The sequence below is a fragment of the Lepisosteus oculatus genome, chromosome 7 (assembly GCF_040954835.1).
Source record: "Lepisosteus oculatus isolate fLepOcu1 chromosome 7, fLepOcu1.hap2, whole genome shotgun sequence".
NCBI lineage: Eukaryota > Metazoa > Chordata > Actinopteri > Semionotiformes > Lepisosteidae > Lepisosteus > Lepisosteus oculatus.
This window is the reverse complement of record NC_090702.1, coordinates 8,487,576-8,506,873: the sequence shown is the minus strand read 5'-3', so window position 1 is coordinate 8,506,873 and position 19,298 is coordinate 8,487,576. Positions and strand designations below refer to the sequence as shown.

The 19,298-nt window shown below is 37.5% G+C and overlaps 1 protein-coding gene across 4 annotated transcripts in view; it reads right to left on the bottom strand.

The window, feature by feature from the left end:
* Positions 1-282: 282 nt before the first annotated feature.
* The window catches only part of bicd1a (bicaudal D homolog 1a), a 141,682-nt gene continuing 122,666 nt past the window's right edge, over positions 283-19,298 (bottom strand). For 2 of the 4 annotated variants that reach the window (XM_069192118.1, XM_006633704.3), the window contains exons 8-9: positions 7,576-7,661; positions 283-6,360 (exon numbers count right to left, since the gene is read on the bottom strand). In XM_069192118.1, coding sequence (XP_069048219.1) covers positions 6,264-6,360; positions 7,576-7,661 — 183 coding nt within the window. In that variant the 3' untranslated portion in view covers positions 283-6,263. The remainder of the gene's footprint in view (positions 6,361-7,575; positions 7,662-19,298) is intronic. The other 2 variants (XM_069192120.1, XM_015353093.2) reach the window with 2 other exon arrangements.

Here is a 19,298-nt window from a genome sequence, read left to right as displayed (position 1 = left end):
TTGTTGTAGACATGTACAATTCAATTGCAACAATGACATGACATTGATTTGTTAGATTCTAAAATAATCTCTTTAATCTTTAATTACAGACTCTTCTGTGAAGGACAGTTTCAGAACCCTGAACTACTCATGAGCATGTTCTGAAGACTCTTTTAAAAAAAATCACCATGGTGAGTTCAGTCATACTGTTTGACGTTTTTACTAATAAACGTTTTTCTTGAGAAAGACGTGATTAAGCACAGGAAATAAAGACACAAAGGCAAGGAACACAATACTCCAGTGAACAGTCCAAGGATAGTCTGTTTATTTTATCTGGAAACAGGTAGGTATTACACTGTTCATTTCAATATAATAAGAAATAAAAATGTAAAACCCAATACAGTATATTGCTGTCTTTTTTGTATTTCTTGTTTTCTTTTTTATTTAGGTTTTCCTGCTTTTCTGTCAGGCCATCCCACAGACAGGAACTTAACTTGTGCAAACAACCAAAGAGTTCTTGTTCTTCACAAACAATGAGTGAAACGTTCAGGTTGGACCTTGAGTTTTAGACCTTTCACATTGCATTTTTCACAACACCACTGCCATTCCTTCTCAGATTCCCACTCTCTTAGTGCTGTATTGTGTTACAATATATCTGACAAACAGTTTCCATCAGTGTTATAAACATGCTTTAACTGTCTTTCTTTAGGAAAATTTGAACAGTTACGTCTTTGACAACACCAAGAGGAAGGACGATTGTTTTGTTTCTATATCACAGCCAAAGTACATTCAGGTTTCTTAAAATGATTCACCTCAATGAATGGCATCTATGTAATATGAATTTCAAAAAGGCCTAAGGTCTTAAAATTACTTGAGTTTCCTATCTGAATTTCCTTATTGAAATCTCACCCAAAATACACATACAGTACCATCATTCTTAAAAAAAACACAAAAACACATCAGTAACATGTGAATGGCTAGTCAGGTATAAATGCTCATGCAACTTAAAAATCCATTAGGTTACTCAAATGCACAGTAAAAAGAACCCCAAAACTATATGGTGGCACATTTTTATCCTTCTGAAAAATCATTTAATGTTTCACAATTACCACTTCAAAGAAAAGCAGTTTATTCTGGAAAACCAATTCAGGACAGTTTCTAATATGGATTCAGACATTTTTTAATTGCCTTAAAAAATAAAAAAAACACACCTCTAGTATTACTTTCAGAGTCAGAAAAGGTGAATGACTATCCTTTCATATGGCTTCATATGGTTGTCAGTAAAAATATCACAATGAGTTAAAAGAGCATTGCTTTTTGTGACCCTAAACTTCCATAACAACTGTTGGTGCAAAGTGCTTGCATCTTTGCAAATAACATCTGGAATTCCTTGTTTTTAATCTCTTCAAGTTCCAGGCTTATATTATGTGTAGAAGTCCTGCAGACATCCATAAGAATTTGGGCTGTAGTACCACACAATATTTTTATTTATTTGTGTGTGTTTGTGCATGTGGGGTTACAGAAACGTGTGGTATGTTATGTAGGATTAGGTTTACTATACGACCCCTGACATTAGCTCTAAGATTCTGAAAAGAAAGATGATTTTTTATTGAGATTTTACCCTTCCTCAAACCTCTGCCTACAACAATTGCAAAAAAGGGTCTCAATGCAGGGAAATAGAGTTAATGGTCATGTAAAAACAAAAGTGCCTTTTCCCATTTTGTTACATGGTAACACACTGAATCCCCATTTTCTATTGTTTTTATCTGCTGCTTTCGTAAAAACTGAAAACATATGAAGATTGTTGTGAAAATTATATCTGAAATAACTTTGTGGAACATAAATTCACAGATGATTACACATATATTCATTTATTTGTATGTTGCTTTAATGAGGAAGCACTCGAACATTGTCCATACAGGTTGATTTGATTTAGAAAACCAAGGCATGCAGATCAGAGCCTTCACTGACTTGCCTAAATATTAGAACCACTTGGCCAATGAATCAGCCCGGTGGCACTGAGTATAGCCTGCTTGAGAAATAGAAAAAAATCAGGGGAGGCTATTGAGCCTATCTAGACTGTTTGGTTCCTCATAGCTAGTTTATCCATGGACCTTGTTTTAAAAAAAAAAAAGAAGTTTCAAGAAAAGTCTTTGCTTGAAAGAAGCCAGTTATCCGCTTCAACAACTATAACAATTGTATATGAACTGTGCTTTCATGCTATAAATAATCCTCTGCTTTCTGCTATTTGTCAGACTCTACCATAATCACAATCTAGTTGTTTAGCCTAAAATAGTGCGGTGATTCTGCCTTTTGGGTTCAACACCTGCAAGACGAAGGGTGATGGTTGTGTGTAATGCCTGTATGGCAGTAGGAGGGAAGAGATACGAGATGGACTGTACCTTGGCAATGGAGAAAGAATGTTAGGACATGGAATGGTGCTTCACTTTTGCGGAAAGAATGAATGCTGATGGAGAAGGCAGTCTCAACACAATACACAACATTGGCTTTAGAATGAAGTGTCTCAAGAAAGAATGGCCCTGTGTGAGTGGTTTAGGCAGGTGTTCCCTCAAGTGAAGGCCACATGGTTGGAAATTTTCTCAGTGGACAAGAGATTTTTCGTTAATGACGCTTCACATTTCAGAGTTAAAAAAAAAACTGTTGAGCATGAGATTATTCACCAAACAGTAGCTAGGAATTTTCAGCCTTCTTGAAGATAGTGTGTTCAATACTTAATGGGGTGCAAACTTCTACACCCGCAGCAGTACAAGGTGACTTCAATGCTCATAAAAGGTGAAGGTACCCAAGGGGTTTATTGGTAACCACTGTCTTCCCGATTTGACCCCAATTGGTTATTGGAGTTCTGTGCTAATCATGTTATTCGTAAAAAAACGTAAGTCTACTTGGTACCAAAGTACCATGGGCTGAAGGTTGATGATCAATGTTATAGTCTTATCGGTGGACCTACAGTGGTATGTTTACCACTGGGTTGCGAATCTGCAAAATTTGCAGTGAGAATCACCAGGGAATACCCTGTGGATAATTCTTGGAGGCATCATTACAGCTTAAACCTCTGGGATAAGTTTTCTTGTATCCTGTGTGAAGCTGAGGACACCGAGTCTGAATGTTCCTTTGCAAGACTTAAATCACTGAGGCTGTGGTTTAAAGGCAGTTGGTGACTGTCATGGCAGTAACCCAAGGATTTGCTGGTGGACGCCAGTAGGACATGTGTTCCTTCTAGGAGGCAGTGCTGGAAGCCTCGCATGTGCTAGGATCTATCAGTGTTGCCAAATTCAGCGGTCAAGTGCCTATGTTGTGGTATTGCAGCATGAATGGAAGAGATCTGTCCTGAAATACTGGAAGTTCTGGACTGTACGATTAGGGTGGTCAATCGTAAAATGATAACAGTAAGCCTCAGAATTGAGCTTTTACTCCCCAGGATTGAGAGGAGGTAATTTAGGTGGTTCAGGGAACTGACAAGCACACTTTAAAGAAAGTCTCCCTTTTTTGGAGTGTTTTTGGGTACAGCTTCCTAGGTGGAGAATTTGCGGCCAGGCCAGGGCGTGACGGCGAGATTAAGTCTCCCAGCATGCTCAAGAATGCCTGGAAATCAGGAAGCACTGGAATACAATTCTGAGAAAAGGAAGGTCTAGTCCACTTTACTGAGATTGATAATACAGTAATCCTTACCACGAGAAGCAGCATAATGAATCTGGATGGATGGCTGGAGCTATGTTACAGTCCTATCTAGGTGTGACTGAGTAAATCTTAAACCCTCAACACTATTTAGTTCTCCAGTATGAAAAGAAAAATCCCTTTTCTTCTGAATATTGAAATTCTGTGATGAAGTAACATTAATAAACGATGAAGTTGCTCCTAATTGCGATCGTGGTGATGACATTCCTTTCTGAGTAGTATATTACTGACAGCCCCTAATGGTTGATGATCAAAATCCAGTTCAGAATTAATTTCCTTTTTTCTTTGCATTGAATTCCGCACCATGGCAAACATTTTAATAGCATTCTGAGCCAAACTGTTACAGCAGATTGGAATCATTTCAATGTGAAGTGGAAGGCCCGAGTAAACACAACAAGTTGTGAAATTTAATTTATTATTCAGCAATTCAGGGGAGGTTTCATTTTATGTTTTTTTCAACTGATTTCCAACAGATCAATCTTTTTACCAGAATAAGTTTGACTGGTCAAAAGGCCTTTTTCATCTTTTCAGCTTGGGGGTTCTTCTATAGATATCTTCTCCAGCATACTATGTAAGTTAAATATGTATACAGGCACATTTGGATTGCAGGCCAATGAATGAGACTTTACGTGGCTATGTTAATGCATAGTTGGATATGACAATTTGTGCTTCTTAAGAAAGGTGCTTGGAAGTGAAGAGGTTTTGTAAAGCTGATTCTGAAATGCAAGCTGTTTTTGGAGAATGTCTAAATGTTAACATGGGCATTTCATTAAATCCCAGCTGTGATGTAGTTAATATACTCTTTGTATTGAGAAAGGGTAAAGGCACCTGGCTTTCTTCAGAAAAGAAAGACTTATCTGGTCATTATGGGTTAGAACAAGTCTAACTCCACTTCAGTTATTTTTCAGAATGTTTTTTTCATCATCAGTTTTAATAACCAAAGCATTTTGGTGACCTAACACTTAAACAAGAAGACATCAGTTCAAGTCATCAATAAGTCCTCATTCTGGGTATGGAAATACTTCCATCTGTGCAATGCTACTACATACATTAAACCAAAGGCTTAAACCTGCTCCTGATTGGTAATGGTATTTTGAACCAGCAAGATGAACATTTCTGAAAATAAAATTGACAGAAAGGTCTTAGGAGGGCTGCCCTAAATGTACTGCATTTTGAAATTCAAAATAATTCATAGCATACAGCATCTTCCTTTGTACAGAAAAAAAAGTATTCTAGTCCAAACAGAACACACTAATTACTAATTCACAATACTGCTCAAAATGAAACATCATAAAACATTTTTGTAAGTTGTAAGTTTTGCAAGTAGATTTGAGTGAATAGTCAACACTCTTCACTACATACCCAACCTTTTGTGCAATGCATACAGTATGACCAAATACTGACCTACTGTTTTTATTGTAACTATCGTATAAATGTTGTATCTCCGCAGTTTTCTAAAATAAACAGGAAAATAAAAAACCAAAATGACTGATGACCAATACAGACTGAATGATCAAATAAATACAAAATAATATTTAATAAAAAATAAATATTTATGAACATATACAAAACACCCTTGTCAGAACTAATGTGGCCTACTTCAGATCTGACATTAGTTTCAGATCTGACATTAGCTTAGATATTTGACAAGTTTTAATCTCAACCAACCATTTTAAAAGATAAGGTACTGTAAGGTAAAATCCACTTTTTTAATTCCTCCTATCTTTCTCACACAGACCTAATCTTTCTTTCAAAATACTCAAAAGTAAAAAAGATTACTTTTTATGCATGTAGAAGGTACTACAGTATGTTTTCTCATTGTTGTTTCAGAAATGCAACCAGAAGAGTTCAATATTCTTAACACTGAGAGAAACTGTCCAATTTGGGACTTTAAAAGCCAATAGAAACACATTTCCTTGTGCATCTCTCTCATTCCTTGAATGGATTAGCTGTCATTTTAGGCATTTTCAGTATTTAAATCAAGCAAGAAACAACTGTCCTCATTTTACAGTTCCTAAACAGCAGATACACCACACTAGGAAGTGTCAATGTTTCCATCTGGGACCTGAAGAAACGTCATCTCTGAAAGACTGCCAGCAGCTGAAAGATTGACACTCTTGAGTACAGTATTTCTGCCATTTTCAGTGCCGCAATGAATAATTATTTTCTTGATTTTCAGAATGTTTGCATCTCTGCTGAAGACACTTGGACAAAGTGTGTGGGAAATATTTCCAACAAAAGGTTCATTGTACAATTTTTTTTTTCTGGACTGGCCATGCAAGGATGAGAGGAGGGAAAGACCAATTCAAGTTGGATTTATATTCAGGTTTGATGCTTTCCAAAAAAAGTGATTATAATAAATATTTTCTCTACGTGTCGTTGTTCTTAAAATCCGGCCTTCCACTTTCAGAAAGTGCCTCGTGCTCCCACACATCTTGTGACCCCTGCCTCCTCCTGTCGCCTCAGTCTGTAGGTCGGGGATTGAGGCCTGGAGAGTCAGTGAGCAACAGAGCAGGAGAGTCTGGCAGGCTGGGCAGCCACTCCTGGTAGGGTCCGGGCTGAGTTCTAGGATGGGCCTGTGCGCAGGGCTAAGGGCAAGGAGGTGGCTTAGATAGACAGTTGAGTGGAACACAAGGAGCGCTGGAATGTGCCTGTTCCTCTTGGGGAGCTACTGGTACACTACGACTGCAAATTGCGAGAGGAAAGAAGAAAACAAAACAAAAAAAGGGGAAAAGAAATAAGAGATATATGCTGTACGCAGTGATTGCAGAAGTGAATCCTGTAAAAAGCAGAGGTGAAAGCAGTGCAAAAATGAAGAGGAGCTAGGAGTCACAGTATAGTATGACCTTTCACAAACACCCATGAACGTAACGCACGTTTAAAAAATGGACAGAGCAAATTCAAAAACATCCAGTAGAGGCTATATAATATAGAATTATAATACAGTTATGGCACCATTTGAAAGGTTACCACTGGAGATTTGTCAGCAGTTGCCTTGCTGTCAGGGAGAGCTGTGTTGTGTACACTGAAACCCACCATTTTCAAATGCCTTCCCACAAGTGGTGGCACAAGACAGGTGAGCGTTGCTTCCATATTGAGAATGAAATTAGCTGTGGCATTCCTTTTCCTTTTTGTCATGCCTCTATAACAAACACTCAATTTCACTTAGGGTGAAATGGTTTGAAACAAAAATCCATGGGCGTCACAAATAAAATACAAATAGAAAACAAATGACCATTCAGAAGATTTTTTTGGCAATTTATTCCAGTACAGACAGAGAGAGGATAGTTTACAGGCAAATCAGCTGAGGAACTGGCTTCCATTTCGAAATTCTAGAACATGACAGATTTTCAGATAGACAGCTGTAAATGTCAAGAAAGGAAAGCAACATGCCTATGTCCTTTCTTTTAAAAAAGAACATATTCTTCATGATCCTGTACTATTTGCATTAGCAGTAGAAATTCCACGTCTTCTATATATTTATTTTTGTTTATCGATGCTTTATTGTTGTACGGTAAGTGTTCAGATTGGCGCAGCTGGTGCAGAAGAAGTGCAGATGAAGTAATGCAATTTACTTCCCGCCTGAACTTTTTGCCCATGACTGTACTGCTGTCTTTTTTGTGTGTTATACTTCATGAAAGATGAGTTAAACACACATGAAAGCTACCGCCTAATGATGGCTGGATCTTAGGGGGTAGAACAGAAGCAGATATAGGAAAGCACTAAGAACTAGAAGTGGGAAAAGACAGAGAGTGTGTGGCGATAACTGGAGTTTGTGCTCAAGTGTTCCATGCAAAACTACAGTGCATCAATATGGCGGCACTGAGTGCAGCTAGTGATACACTCTCTCCATGCGGCTGAGGGGGTGACTACAGCACGAGGGGTCAGCTAAAAGGTTACCTTTCGGTTCGAGAAGCTTTCCCTCGCCTTAGTTGTGGGGAGAGTGGCGGTACTGAGGCAGCAGGCTGCTGACAATCTACAAGAAACTGATAAATTAGACAGATATACAGAAAGGGAACAGTCAAGGGTTAGTAGCACACAAACGCTGAGGCAAAGGATGGCTTGAGATCAAGGGAGGAATGGCTTGCCAAGGAGACCAAAATATGAGTGCCTGGTTCTATTTTTTCTGCCCTAAATTTTTGTTTTACTCTCAAGATAAAAAAGTCCAGCATACGATATATGTCAAAGGCATCGATATTTGGACACAAAGAGGCCTTGCCCTCCCAGGAACTCTACTTAAAGCAACTCTGCTTAGATTAAAGAAAGTGGTAAATCAAATGTTAATTAATTCATCATAATTCATTTCTTTTTTAAAAATGATTTTAAATAAAGCACAGCCTGACTGTTTGATTCACATGTAGTATTTGTGAGTAACTTAAAATAATTTCTGTGAGGCCTGTATTAAAAATCCCTGGCTACTCTGGATAAAAAAGCATGCTCAACAGATTAAAACACTTTAGAGCTATGTGCATTAGTCTCGTGTTGAAACTATTTCTACAGGTTTTGAAAGGCATGCTGGTATAGAAGAGCCTGAAAGTGTTTCTTCACACAGAATAAGCTTAACAGTCAATCAATTTAGCCCTTTGCATCATGGCATTTTTCACAACTGCACAGTGGGAAAGCTGTATTAGTTTTACCTTGTCACTTGTAATTTCAGATTTACAGATGAGTGATTATATCCTCCACTAGAATCATATCCAACAATATACTGCATGTATATTTGCTTTGAATGCGACACTTCTCAATACCAAAAACAATTTTTTAAAATCATTTCTCAAAAGTATTGCAAATGCAAGCGATCTCCCATATTCTTGGACAATATCCAATATACAACCATTAAGTTTGTTTTCACAGCAATAAAACTAGTTTGTAAAAAACAAACCATTTAAAGGCATAATTCACTTGGACTATATTTCACATGACAACCTGAACTTTTCAACAGTGTGTTTCTAACAAGATACAACAGCATAAGCAAATGAATATTTTTTCATAGGCATATTTATCGGACATTTCAGTGCAGAGAAGCACTAGTTTCAATTAGTAATTAATCAATTCTCCAGCATAATATAATCACAAAAGTAGAACATTCACCAAAATTCATTTTGAAAAAAGCAAAAATGAAAAGAAAACAAACCCACGTTTCAAAAACTAAATGCTATCGTAGGCCCCTTTTATTTTTCAAAATCAACCAGCTATGCATAATGCTGATCTAATAGGTAGAAATAACTAATTTCGGGAAATTCTGACTATTAGAGACTTAGGGTGGTTCATGGTTCTCCTTCCTATTGCCAGTTTTGTTCTGTCAATGAAATGAAGAAAAATTACAAAGCCTCTTATCATCATGTCATAAATACACCCCAGAAGTATACAAAAGGTGCGAAAACACACTTTTTATTTCTCCGCAAACACCATAAATTGGCTCTTTAGCACTGCCAGAAGTCACGCAATGGAAACAAATATATTCTTTTCATTTTTTTATTATTTATTTCACATATTTTAGAGGGCACAGGAAATTATTCCAGGTCCTGTCTTCATATAAATGTTTTTTTTTAATATTTCTTCAATCCCTATCAAAGGCTTATCCAAGGTAGTAGACATATTTGAGAAGATCTTGAACAAGGAATTTACATCTTAAGTATAACAAGTAGTGGTATACTTGAGAAATTTACTGTAAAATGTTTTTATTTTTTCCTGTTTTCCTTGAATACTCCTTTCTAATACTGTATGTGTACTGAGTAAGACATAAAAATTCTGAAGGTTCAGACAGAATGTCCAAGGGATGCCCTTTAATTCAAGACCCTAACCAGGGCTCTACTGTGTATACAAAATATTAAAGGGTACTGTTCCAGGAGGACATTGACCTTGGGTTCCACTGGGAGGAAGGGTTATATAAGGAAAGGTCAGTCTTCTCAGACTAGTGCCTTTACAACACATCTAGATACTGTAAAATCACTAGATTAGTTCCATCAAGCAACTGGTGTAAAGCAGACAATGCAAACTGGTACAGATAAGAGGCTACCTGCTTGGGGACATTTCTTATGGCAACTGAAACTTGCCATACAGTATACTTCTACTCAAATCTGTGTAGAAGTGTATTAAAAAATACAGCAGAAATGTATATTTGACATCTTGAAATAAATAACTTAGGACACATAACATTTGCTTACAGTTCATACTTTTATTATTTAATAAGAAATGGAAAGTGGTCATTCTGCTCCTGGACTTACTGATTGTCAAAAGGCAAGGTACAGGGCCTGTCAGTTATTTTCTGATGCATTTTTAGAGTTTCAAATCTGTTTAATATTTTATAATGTTTTATATTATTTGCATAACATGAAACTCAATTTTAAAAAACAGAATCACTTATATGCAACACTATGCATTTCACTCTAGAAGGAGCAAACCAGTGCTTTTTATCACGTGAATTGGAGTTCCTTTATTTCTTTTAACACCTGAAGTTAAAACTTTTACAAATGAATATTGCACGTAATCTGAATTGACAAACAGCATTCCCTGAACTCATCACCAGATATCACCATTAACACACATCTGGGGAATTCTATCTACCAGTTTTACTTTTACTTAAGCGCTTTGAAAAGCCACCTTTAAAGGCGCTATATAAAATAAAGTTTATTATTTATTATTACTTAACTACTTTTTCCTCAAAGGGCAGTGAATCAGACCTGGTGGGTACAGGACACACTCCCAAATGGGATACCAACCCATGGCACACCACACACACAACCAGGGGCAATTTAGAGACACCAATTAATCTGGACATTAAAATATTGAACGCATTGCAGAATTCATTACAGAAAATGGTAGGAAGTTTTTGGAAGATAAATACTGTATTGTAGATGAACATACACAATTCTGAAATTCAGATGAAATGTTATCTCATAGGTATATAGTTTTTTGACATTGCTGTCCCTGAAATATGAATCAATATTCCTGAAGGTAAAATGTGTGAAACATGAAATGGTGATAAAATCTGATGAATGTCTAAGATAATTACATGCATCAATATGTGTGAAAGGAGTTGAAACATGGATAACAATTTACAGATTATCAATTTTCCATCTTTCTGACACCAGGTGCCATGTTCGGTTATAGTTTGTCGGGTGAAAGGTGAAAGGCATACTTGTACTCAGAAAAACAAAAAAATAGAAATATTTATTTTGTCTCCATTACTAGATATATTTTAAAACAGAGTTTAAGATTTGCTGTGAAAATATTGCTGTGACTTAATCATCTTGGAGATGACGGTAATACACAGGGCAAAAACAATATGGCTTCATAATTTTCATAAGGTAAAAGATAGTGTTAAGTTGTTTTACATTTAATTCCACTGGCTGAGAGCAAAGCCAGTGTGAAGGTCCTTGAGTGAAAACACCTGAAATTAACTTCACAAATTTGCCTGAAAGAGCATTGCACTGCTGGAATTGAAGAATATAATTCTTCTTTTTTAATCATAAATAATTGTTTTCGGCCATAATCATGGAAATCACTTAAGTGCAATCTCATGCTAAGGCCATCCTATGAAGCATCTGTGTCATCTATTATCCTTCATTTTCTCTCAAATCTAATTTGCACTTATTAACAGCTTGGTAGTACTAATACACTTGATGCCCTTACACAAAACTGCTTAGTGTACATTTGCACCTATTTGTACAGCTGGGTATTCTACTGAAGCCATGTGGGTAAAGTACCTTAATTTAGACTACAATAGCAGTGTTTCACCTACATATTTTAATTGCTTTTGAGATATATTTTTATACCAATTTTTTTTTCATTCTTATTAATTGTATTTGGTCTCATAATTATCACTGCTTGGGGTCTACAAACATATTTGAAAGTCAAACTTTGTTCTCTCCTGAATCAAGATGTGCAGACCGCATACTGTAACAGCTCACAAGCCACTATTTGTGTAGATTGCAGCAGCTGTAGGGAACTGATGGTTTGCCAAGCTACCGCTGTAACGATCCTATTTATAGAGTCTATCTTACTGCTCTAAAGGAGGCTGCACAGACTCTCAGAGAGCAGAGAACGGCTGCTAGAGTCTGAGTCTGAGGAGTCTGTTCAACTCTCTCAGACCGCAGAGAGAGAGAAAGAAAAACCCCTCCTCCTTGAAACAGCAACCCATGAATTAGACATGCAAACTGACCAGGTGTTAGAACCAGTCACCAGCTGCTGCAGGGAAGTTTTAAATATCTGTATTTGGCAGAGATGCAGTAAGGCTGGTCAGAGAGCTGAAGGCTAAAGGGCCACTGTAGGGAAAAAAAAACAGTACAGGGTGTGCTGTGTGAGTGCTGTTTGACTGAGGTCATCAGAAGAGTTTATGTGCAGTTGCAGCTGCAGTGCTCTAGCCTTTGAGTGCCATGGCGAAGTATGAATTGCAGCCTAAATGGACACCATGCCACCCGCTGGGGCTGTGAGTGAAAAGCAACCTTTTGGGAAACAGAGAAGGATGGTTGCATTCGCCAGGGATTAGGACTGGCTGTAGACTATGAAGCCTGGGAGAATTGAAGGTTGGCTGAGAGATGCGGGAGAGCAGGTGTGGCCTGGTTACCTGAGTGCTGTCGGTCATAGTCGCTCAGGAGCTGTTGGTTTGTGAGAGTGTGAAGACGGCTGGTGGAGAACACCTGCAGTCTTCCCCCGGAAGGAGAATTACAGCTTGTGTGAGGTCTAGGAAGCAGGAGGGGTTCTGACAGAAACAGGCTTCCAGACTGCAGCAGGTCTACTTGCCCCTCTGGTCATACCCGAATGAATGAGAAATGTCAGTGTGAAACGCGTGGGAGAAAATTACATGAAAATGAAATGTGTTGGGTTGTGTACTGTGAAAGAAAATAGTGTAGTGAGAAAGAGAGTGGAAAAATCACCCACAGATGGGTCTGCAACGAGGTCATCTAGTGGAATGGGGCCCGTATGCAACAAATACTTAAGTCTTTAGAAAAATGGTTGTGAATAGCATAAGTTTATGAAAAAAATAATAATAGGTTTATCTCAGAATGTGTGTCAGTTATGTTTAAATGCATGACTCAAAATCTAAAATAAATATCCAATACTATATTTGATGCCCTAAAGAAATTTGACTTCCAGAACACTCAGACGTATATGAACAAACTGAAGTCCTGCATATTACAGAGGTAAATGAGCATTCAATAGAAGCAATTTTACTGTCCTGTATACAATAATTTAAGTTTTTTAAAATAGTTTTAGGCATTCTCCTAAAAAAATAAATCAAGCAAAGTGCCATAAGAAAGAAATCATAAATAAACCATTGTTCTCCTAGTTTCAATAGAAGAGAATCAGAAATTAACTGATAGATTTCTCTGAGCTCAATGAGCTCAGTGACACAGGCGTTTCATGTCACTAGCTGACTGTGACTGAGATTCTCAGGTTAAATCATAAATCTTAACCAATAACCAATCCTCCAAGAACACATTATAAAGCCAGAATCTGATGGTGAACAATATAGAAACAAGAAGCCCCTGGCTAAGGAAATTCTACCCAGCAATGGCTCTGTAATTTGTGATTTGAAGTTTTTTTTTATTTAATCTGGGCTAGAGCATCAGAATTTAAGATTAGTTGGTTGTTGGTCAGATCCTAATACATTCAATAAGGAGATGAGTTCATTAGGAAGTGGTCCAAACAGATGTCTCAGCGATGTGCAGGAGGTGAGATACATGTATGTACAGTAGGAGAACAGAAATGGTCGATTCAGGATCTGATCTACCTGCCAAATTTCTGCTTAAAGCATTTAAAATCGCATTTCAGTATTAGGTAAGCCTTCACAAAGTCAGATCTGTTTTATCCAAGATGAATACTTTTAGATTTGTATTATTTATTTTATCACAACCACAGCATAACTTAACTATACTTAATTCATTTATAGTTAAATTCAATTATAAAAATAATAGTTTTCTGAGGAAAACGACATCATTTTTGTCATCTGTTAAATATGACCACTCTTTAAATATCCGTCACAAAGCAAAGTGTGCACATTCAGACCTGGAGAAGAATCTGCAGGTACTGGAAAATAGAAAACGTAAGAGTTAAAACTATCAGAAAGGGCTGTAACAAATGGTACTCTCTTGACATGATGAAAAAGGGAAATGCTGCACTATTCAATATGTGAACGAATAACATGGAGCTGCAATTTCACACAGTAGTCAACTGCCTCTCATTGCTTCAAATTCACTAGATGCCTTTGCTACAGAAAGTACTATAAATAAAATCTGAAAAGTAAAACCTAAACTTTAAAAGATAAACTCAATTGACAAGGCATTCCTCTTTTAATCCCATGGAGAAGTGGACATGATGTTAGTACATTTAACAAAGACGTTTATGAAGAAAAAGACGTGTGCAAGTCTTGAACATTTCTGAATAATATATTTTCTTTACAGTGTTACACAGAGACAACAGAGATACATGTTCCAAGACCCACTATGTACACATAAATACAAATGTAATGTACAACATTTAAAAGGCCTATACAACATTCCACTGCTACTACAGTACTGTCATCTCCTGGATTTGCTTATACTTGGTTTAACATATTGATTCAATAACACCTTCCCAAAAGTGTTCCTTCAGTAAAAAAAAAACTGAACTGACAAACTACTACAATGAAATGCATCAAAGTCAATTAAAAGAAAACTTTTGTTACATACACCCCTGCTTAAAACCAGAGCACTCTAATGCATTTTACTAGTGGGAAGGTGACTGAAGATAATGTGAAATACAGCATGTGGATCTTTTGCATTCAAGGACATATGAGACTGTGACAATGATGTTAGACATCAGACAGTTTTTATCACAATAAAAATAGCTACATTATAATTTTCCACATAACCACATGTGCCTGTTTTCGGTTTGTTAGCAGTTATTAAAAGAATGGCATGCTTGTTCCTAAGAGATGTATCTCTTCAGCACAGAATTGGAGCCATTAATGTCTTCTGCTGGTCACAACATGCATAGCAACTGAGTTAGTAGGTTTAATGCTGGCGGTCAAACATATGTCAAAACAAGGAAAATATTGCTCACTTATAATGAACTTATGACTGGGGTCATTAATCAGTTAAATTTTTCTCCTTAGAGTTACTACAGCATGGAGAAACCATATACAGTATTGTGGCTGCTACTATAGTTTCAGATTTAAGGGTTTTATATAATGCAGTCCAGTATGTGGCAATGTACACATTTACATAACATATTTGTGAATACATGTGTTATTCAAATGTCCACAAATGAATTTGCTTAGTGTCTTTTGATAAAAAATATTGTATATACTTTGAAAATCTCATGTACTGTTTCAACAGATGCTAGTGCCTATGTTGCATTGTAGTACTTCTACTAATCAAACAGTGTACAATCATAGGATTTCTCTTCAACAAGTCTTCCACAGTCAGAGTTTAGTTTGCGATCATTTCTTTGGAAGGAATACGTTTTGGTGAACACAAATAAATATCCAGAAGGCTCGGCAAATTCAAGTGGGTAAAATGTTTCTGCACATGCATAAAATTAAACATCCCTGCTACATGAAAATCCTTGATCACCAAATTGCGATTCTTCTCTCTAAATTGAAGTAATCTTTATAAATAGAAGCATAAACGATCAAGCAAGTGAATGATAACATTTCCTATTTGTCTGCTTTTGGGGAAATGAGAACATATATATACTGATGGAAAAAAAATGCAACACCTCCTCCTCCACACTGTGGCCCTCCTGTCTGCGTGGAACAGGCTGAAGAGTGACTCATCTGTGAAGAGGACCTGATGCCACTGCTGACGGGTCTATCGCAGCCTCTGTCTGGCCCAACCCAGTCGTGTGTGACATCTAGGAGGTTTGAGCAGAGGGCCTCTGACAGGTCGACTTGCCCTAAGGCCAGCAGCATGGAGCCTCACTGTCCTGTCACTGATGCGGGTATTGTGTCTACCAGCAGTTTCAGCAGCAGTACCGGTTGCAGATCTGAAACGATCTCTCTGATGAACCTGTCTGATGTGTTGGTCCTGCTCTGGTGTGGTCACTCGAGGGCGACCCGATCTTGGAAGGTCATCTGTCCAGCTGAAACCTTCTCTGCAGTCGGGACACAGTGGAGCGGCTTACTCCATAGTGTCTGGCAACGCTGGCACATGACATGCCTACATACAGCATGCCAATACAGTAGCCCTCTCCTGGTGATATCCAAGGCACTATAGAATGCACAGAAAACTGATTAAGTGTGGCCTTCATCTTGCAGTGACCTAAACTTTGAATTAAGGCCTTTTTAAAGGTGACCTGATCAGGCATTGTTCCACCTGGACTTCCTTGGGTAAAGGGGCACCTAACGAGCTTTCATGTGATTGGCAAATTGCAATGCCTCACTGCAAAAGCTGTATTGCTGGTCAGAGGGCTTAAAACAAACTGACAACTTTTTGTGAAAGTACATAAGCTATAACTATAGTATTCTCATTCCAGAAAATGTTGCGTTTCTTTTTCCATCAGTGTATATACAAAATACAGACTTCTTTTTCAATTCTCTTCCACAAGCCTATCTGGTTTGGTAAACAGTATATATATACAGTATATTAAACCTGATGATTTTGACACATTATCGTTGGCTTGGGAGAGAATTTATTAACCTAGACTGCTGGAGGATGTGAGGACAGCAGAGATACATCACTTGGTTCTCCTCTACTCAATTTAGCCTCCAATTAAACCTCTTTGACCAAGAATCAGCACTTCAAATTTCTTCAATTTGTGCAGCTCTGCGATGTCGACAAAAACCTGGATAAAAAGTACTGTATCTAGTATCTGGCATTACTCACACCTCTAATTTCACTCATGGCTTCTTCTAATTACCCATATTATGACAACCAGGTGAGAAGTCTAGCACACAATAAAGTGGAGAAACTATTGTAAACGTCATCCTGGGGCCTTTTGTTCATGTCAAGTTGTTTATTTAGCAGGACAATAAGCGATTTACAGAAGTAAAATCTAGATAGTTCTACTTTAACACTCTAAGAAGACCCTTGTTTTATTAAATGGCAGAATTAGTGTCTAGAGAGTGAATTCTTGGGCAGGGAGTGCTTCACTTATCACATTTACTCAACTGAAACATTGATTGAACTAACAAGAACAGTGCTAGGACACAAACTGTTTGCCAATAATGAACATTTCTGAAGTGTAATACAGGGGGTCCCCACTTAACATCGCCCCACTCTTATGCCAACGACTTGTGTGACCGTGCATGTAAAGTCCCCAGCTTTACATCAAAAGGACACAAACTGCACCCTAAAGTCCATTGTGTGAAAACTGACAAATTTCTAGTAAAATCTGACCAAGAGGTTCAGAGAAACATTAAGAAGTGCAAGCAAACTAGGCTGCTACTGTAGATAAGTTAACGTATTTTTATTCTATATAGTATTAAATGTCTTTATTTGTCACATGTACAGTATTAAATGTAACTTTATGTAGTATTATATTGTACATAAAAGATTAATTTTAACATTATTTTGCTTTCATCTTCCTGTGTACTGTAAATAAGCAATACAGCGCGCCATCTTGTACGTCTATAGCATTCCACATCCCTTACTGCTGTGAATTTTCAAATTCTGGTTTCAAATGTTAAGTGCTTAAATTAATGGGTTATTATAGTTATCATTTGGTTTACACACAGAAAACGACTATGCACACTACACACTATACTACTGTGGATTTACTGTATATTGTCCCTATTTCTGTTGAAGTATATTGATTCTAATGGAGAAATATGTCACAGTTAATGTCCCCCTGGAAATAATTACATCATCCCAGTCCCCAGTGACCCACATTTCCATTATTTCTCATGGGAAATCTTTCCCCTCATAATGTCTCCATTTTATGGGCCACATTTAGGACTTTAAAAAGGCAACCTCTAATGTATTTAAGTTTTAAAAAGTTGAGAGTAACTATAATTAGACCCATGAGGGTTCACAGTTCAGCTCAGCTTGAACACAAACCAGCAGGTTTGTGGATTACCAGGACCAGGACTGGGAATCCTTGCTCCAGAACTGTGCAGTATGAGGATGTGGTAGTGAGGAGAGTTCTCTGGCACAGGGCATGCTGCAGGGTGGACCGAGTGGATGTCAGTACCCTGTGCTGCTCTAAGGCAAGTTCCGGGGAGAGGCAGGGCAGTGGTACTGAGAGGAAAACAAAAAGGACTCCTGAATTCTTACCAGTGCCATTCCCAAGACACGTGAGGCTCAGCACATGCATTAGGAAATAAAAAGAGCCACAAATAAACTGTAACATAGGGTGCCTCAAAGAAAGGGATAAAAGCGCATCTTGGGGGAATTGTTTTTTGGGCAAGTAGAAGAGACCTACTTCACAGACACGTTTGGTATCTAACTAACCAAAACTTAACTGCTTATAGCCAACTGCATAGGATCTTATTTGGTTTAGTACTACTGCCTTGTGCATGTCTATATACTCAAAGAAAGAGGCACCTTGAGTAATGTACCTGCTTGCATACAAACAGACTTAAACATAATAAAGTCGGTGAACCTTTCCTCACAAGGTTGGAAGGTGGCCACTTGGCCTAACACACACAATTGTTTTTTTATAGCCAAGGAAATAAAAAATTCCATCTAGCAGTTTCTTGGAAGAACCCAGAATTTGGGTGTCACCCATCCAACTAAGAGCTTTATCCACACACAGGAAACTCTTTCTATAAGGAAACATGTAAAGAAGTGTTTTCCTGTCCTAACCAAATTCCCTTTGGGTTGCCAGTTTTCATCCTGTGCCCTTCTTCACTACTGAGATAGTCCTATGGTTTGCCTCTATCTGTACGTTACCATATAAGATTTTATGTACTTGGATCAATTCTCCTGTCAATTTCCTTTGTTCAAGACTGAAGATAATCATCTCCTTTTTCTGTTCAATAACTGGTTCTAGATTTATGTACTGTACATGCTTTGCTTTAGATTCCTATGGCTTTTAATGTGCAAGCTAACATTTTAACTTTGGTGATGTCTCCTGGACTAGCACTACTGTATTTTTACATTACTTAATTGTGTTACTTATTTATACTTCTGAACAAGTCTGTACCTGGCATGAATTAAAACTCTTTTTATTTCTACACTCCAATCTAGTCTCTGTCTCCATGTGGGCTTGTACCTTACATCACCCGTGTATCCCAAAGCAACTCAAACTCTGCTTTTATATCACACTTTACAAAATAATGCATAGCGATAAATCACACAGGGGTCAAGATTTTGGCAATACTTTGTCTGCTTTATGATTTAATATATACTTTAAATTTCTTTCTTTGTTTCCTTTATGCTATTTAAAGTGTTCTTTTATTTAAAGACTTCTTTCCATTATCTTTCTTAGGATTTTAATATACTGTACTTTTAGCTGTTTTAAGATGTGGTACTTCAAGCATTTCAGCTCTGCTTGGTGTTGCTCTTTGTTATAGCAAAAATTCTGCCTAGTGCTGTTTAAATTTGTCTGGGCCACAGTCAAAAAACATCTCATCTAGCATTGTGAGACATGCTGGGACTCCTTTATTATGTAGATCAGGTAAATGCTGCCATCATGATACTAAGGGATGATTACTAAAAACATACAATCTGTAGTCATGAATCTAGGTTTCTAATATC